The sequence below is a fragment of the Montipora capricornis genome, chromosome 9 (genome assembly GCF_036669925.1).
Source record: "Montipora capricornis isolate CH-2021 chromosome 9, ASM3666992v2, whole genome shotgun sequence".
NCBI lineage: Eukaryota > Metazoa > Cnidaria > Anthozoa > Scleractinia > Acroporidae > Montipora > Montipora capricornis.
The window spans coordinates 27994191-27999190 of NC_090891.1; the positions used below are offsets into that span (position 1 = coordinate 27994191).

General features: G+C 38.2%; 1 protein-coding gene across 1 annotated transcript in view; it reads left to right on the forward strand.

Moving 5' to 3' along the window:
* LOC138015148 (uncharacterized) overlaps positions 1-4174 on the forward strand; it is a 5033-nt gene extending 859 nt beyond the window's left edge. The window contains exons 2-6 of the mRNA XM_068862079.1: positions 1089-1210; positions 1357-1536; positions 2832-3005; positions 3323-3368; positions 3770-4174. Of these exons, the coding sequence (XP_068718180.1) occupies positions 1089-1210; positions 1357-1536; positions 2832-3005; positions 3323-3368; positions 3770-4077 (830 nt within the window). The 3' untranslated portion in view covers positions 4078-4174. The remainder of the gene's footprint in view (positions 1-1088; positions 1211-1356; positions 1537-2831; positions 3006-3322; positions 3369-3769) is intronic.
* The last annotated feature ends 826 nt before the right edge of the window (positions 4175-5000 follow it).

Consider the following 5000-nt stretch of genomic DNA (forward strand, 5'->3'; position numbering starts at 1 on the left):
ATTGGACGAAGTTAGTATTATGAGAGGACACTATCTTGCTTTCAATATGGTAAATATATCCCGTGACTCTGCCTTCTGCCATTTGGGTTTTTGTGCATTAGTGAGTTTCTATGTGAATATTTACTTCCAATTATTTAAGTGGATTGCGGCTGAACGGGGTTAAGGCTTACTTCACTTCCACTAAAACACATAAATATTTGCATTTTTAACCCATTGTCCTTTTCTTGTCACAGTTTTGCATTTGAAATGTAAAACAGAAAGCAATAATTAACAATAATAATATCTTCAACAATTCCAAATCCTTGGATTGCACCCAGTTATATATTGTATTTTTTGATAAGTATATTTAACTGATAAATTACTGTGTATTTTATAGAAGTAGGACTTGAAATTTTTACATTTGAATAGGCTGCCTAGCCTACTTTTGTACAATAAGCCTGAGAATGATTGAAAATTTGAGTTAAGAGGACTATAATAATAAAGTTTTGATACTCACTAGTTGAATATAAAAAAAGATATTTAAAAAAGCCTGATGCCCTTACCTGCCTTGTCACTGTATTGTAACGCCAATGGAGACAACACAGTATTATTGAGTCAATAGGGTACTACTCTGAAGGTGGCCTGAGAATGATAGAGATACAATCTCTTGTTCGCTGTGCTCACTTGTGAGACATATTGTCAGCACTCAAAAATTTGTATCTGGCACGCAGTCATGTAATAATTATATCCTCTACGTATTACCTGTTTGTGAATATAAGAAATAAATCAACTTTTCATTGAGATGATGTTCTTGCAGGTGCCCACTAATGTCATTGTTGTTACTTAGCTAGCTGCCTTAGTTATGCTGTAAATGGTGTGGCAATTATGTGGACTCTTTGATAAACATTTGGAGTTCCCTATGCAGGCATGAGGAGGTCCTCCCAGGCTATTGGAGTATTAAGGCTCTATTCTTAAAACCCTAAATCCCTGCTCATTCCTTACTGACTGTAATCTGCAATGAATTCTTCCCAAATGTCACCTTGTATTATTTCAATTAATATTAGTAATTGTAATTTTCTCGTGGTTGAATCCTCTTACTTTTTTCTTAGACACTGATCCATGTCACCTGGCATGTGAATTATATGACTTCTGCCTTTTTAAAAGACGAATAATAGGAAGAGATGACATTGAATTTGCGTTGTACATAATTCCCATTGCTAAATTCCGGGAGGTAAGTATGTAGCACTGTAAGACTTGAGCTGTTTCTCACTTCACATTATCATGGGGGATATAAGTAATTTAATTGTACTGATGGCCATTAAAATGTTTCTGTAAAGGCATTTTTATAATTGGCTGGTTGTTTTTTAACTGTTGAAGGTATTTCCAAAAATTAAAAAGGATGAAGCTCTGGTGTATCATGGTACAGAATTTCCGCTGATTGATCCAGCCAGCCAAAACTTCATCTCAGTTCATAAACAAATTCAGATAACTGGTAGTGTGCGTGTCACTTTTAAACTAGTACAATGTGAAAAGTTTGCAATTGTCAGTGCACCAACCGTACGTAATGATAATATCTGTCATATCCTCTAAATACAATCATAAGTTAAAGGAATGCTAGCTGTAAAGTTGTCGTGCAGACAAACAGTACACTACCATAGTGTTTTTTAGTGCCCCTTCCCATGCTCCTCTTTGCCTACTTCATGACACATGAATGAAGCGTCTCTCAGTCATTTAGTCTTGATCAACTTGAGTACTATGGTTAAGAACCAAGCTCAGGTTTGTGGTTCTAAGATTCACATACATGTGTTGGGATATAAAACATTCAGAGTGCAAAGACATTTGACTTATTTCCACAACAGGACATGTGAATGTGTCTTTTGCATGAACTAATTTGGTGCCTTCTGAAGTTTCAGGGTACAGTTTCTCTTTGAACAGTGTGCAAATTTAGCTAGGAGTAGAAATGTTGAGAAATTAAACCTCACTTTGCCCTGTTCTATTGAAAAACAAGAAAAAAAATAATTAACACTCATATGCAGCATCCTCTCTGAAGGCAGTAAAGAACGGAGAGAGAACATGTGAACATGTTTGACAAAAGCCTGAGCGTGAAAAACCTGATATTGATCTGAAGAAGAGTCCCTAACTAGATGCACACCCAATTAACCATTGCACAGTTGTGCCCTTGGTTACCCGGCCTTTGAATGAAAGTGAGGCTGGAGTTGACCTTGTTTTGATAGAAACCTTAGTGATCACTGCTTTTCTTGTGTATATTTCTCCTAATTAGCATGAGAACAACATAATTAACATAAGAAAAGCAAATTTCCTGGGTACTGCCATCTTGAATTATGTTTGCTTTATTGGTATTAGTGAAGAGCTCCTAATTGGCTAGACCAATAATGCTGTAGTGGTCTCCCTGTGCTATTGTACTTAGGTCACGTGACTAGCAAAACCACGCACTTGAGAGCGGGTTGTTAAAATAAACCTCGTAAGAGCTTGATTGAAGTGGTTCATCAGTTTCCTTCACGGTTTGGAGCTAAGAACGTTACAAATGCACCAGTTTAATACATCACAATACTTATTCAAGATGGCAATATAAACAAAAACTGGGGTAAAAATAGGGCATTGCATTGTAAATCATTCAGTTCAGTTCAGTTCAGTTTAGCTGTTTACCCACATTACATCTATTACATAGTACAGCATATAAAACAAAATTGGCACATGGCAAGGCAGCCCAGAAGAAAGTCCGTTTTCAGATACAAGCATTTTTGAGAGAAAAAAAAATTGTTGTGTCTAAAAGTCATCTGCTTTTGGCTTAGAACGTTTTGTACCTTTAATCCTCAAACTTCTTCTTTCAGACAACGGCAAGCATATCTGAGATTCGCTCTAAGAGTGAAAATCGCATCGCATGTGGATTTGCAGTGGAAGTCATCACAATATGTTTTGGTGGTACTGATGAAGTGTTTGAGGACATCATAAAAGTGGTTCTTCAGTCTGGAGACAGAACTGTACACTTCTTTTTCCCTGTTGCTGTAAGTCTTTAACCCTTTAACACATCCCAAACCGGCCAGACTTTACTCTATCTAACGCCAGACGATTTTACTCATCAATGGGGAACCCCAGGGAGTCAGTGGGTTAAAAGACATCGAACCATGTAGAGTCTATTATTCCAGTACTAGTGGCGGATCCAGGAGGAAGGGGGGGGGGGGGGGGGGGGGGCCCTCCCCCCTTATTTTTGGACCAAAGCCAACAAAACACCATAAAACACCAAAACTGTGACCTACCATTAGAAAGTTAGTAATGATTAAAAACAGCTCCATTTACAAAATTTTGTTGTTCTTTCATTTAGTATTACGAAGCAAGTGTGTGTCCTTGGTTGTATAATTCCTTATCAGGTATGTTTGCGTTAGTTTGTATGCCTTTTTCTTAGTTACTCAGGTTCCAGATTGGCAGTTCTATGTAATTTTGCATTTTCTTACCCTGGTGATGATGACTCAGCTTAGGTGAATAAGCGATTTGAAAATTCACAGCCAGTATTTGTTCTCCCTGTAGTAGGGTACGTATTGTGTGTGTGTATGTGCATGGTGCTTTATAATTCTTTTGTAAGCGCTGTGTTAAAAAGATTATTTAATAGCTAACAAGGAAATATTTGTTCATTTAGTTCCTTGTCATTCTGGAATAAGGGTGTATCACCTTCATTAATTTCATTTTCTTTCTCCCTCGTTTTACCATAATTTATCGTAAAATGTAAAATAAAGTGATGTGGAATACAGATATTGTTGTTTTTATTTGGCAGTCACCTGTATGCCAGAAGAAGACAAAGAGGCACTGCGCTCGTGTCACGTTGACCTCCTTCAAAACATTGGTGATGTGATATCGTTGTGCCACCTCCTTTACCAACATAAAATACTTGATTCAGATGATTTGGAGGACATCACAAATTGTAAAAAGAAAAGGGAGCGTAATGCTGCTTTCCTAGACATTCTTAAAAGAAGAGGAAATGTCTTGGATTATGTAATCAAAGTTATGCAAGGACAACGAAAAAACCAAGGTGCCGCAGTGATTTTGCAAAGAAGGCGGCACAGCGGAGCAAACCCACAATAATCCATCACACGCATGCTTGTGCTCATGCTAACTATCCGGCTTGGCAGAGGCCTTGATTTCTTTCTTTCTCGTGAGAAGGAAATGAAAGGAACATCACTATTCGGGGGGGGGGGGGGGGGGGAAGGGGGGGTACCACGGGCCTCACCACGGGCCTCACCACTCCACCACCATTTTTGCGTTGGAAGAATGCGTCTTTTCAAGGAAAAGGTCTGAAGCAAGGGTGAAAACGAAGAGTGAGACTGGGGAGAGAAGCCCTTCGCGCGTGTGTGGCTCGCACGCAAAGCGCGCAAGAATTCGAAAAACCAATTGTTTTGCAGTCTACAATCGTGCGGTCATGGGTTCAATTCTTGCTTAAGCCTGGATTTTTTCTGCTTCAGTTGCTAACCTAATTGCGATGCCCATTCTAACCTCCATTTCAAATATATAACATTTCAATTTGAATTAATCCACTAACGCACGCATACCCAACCACACCCCCACACATTCGATGTAAATGTCCCTAGTAGACCCCTTAACCTTTTGAGGATGTTTGGGAAAAGTTTTAGGTAGTAAAAAACTGCATTTAAAGTTAATCGCAAAAGCAGTTTAGCAATTTGTTGTCTAATGTTATGGAAGGCGACTGTAAGATGTTTTTATAAAACGCAAAATTTTCCGGCATCTCAGTGCGAATTCTCGGTAAATCAATAGCGGTATCGTCAGATTAATTGACAGTTAGGTTCAACTATTTTTTTCTGTTTGGTTCTTGTGTTCGTTGTTTTCGAATCTTAATACAAGATTAGTGTTTAATCCTAATATTGCAGACTACTCGAGGGTTTGTTGTAACATTAGTGTAACATTAGGAACGCCTGAACGGTAATTTATCATTCACAATAGACCGAATGCGTAAATGGCGGCCAAAAAAATATTCTTTTGTTTATGTGCTA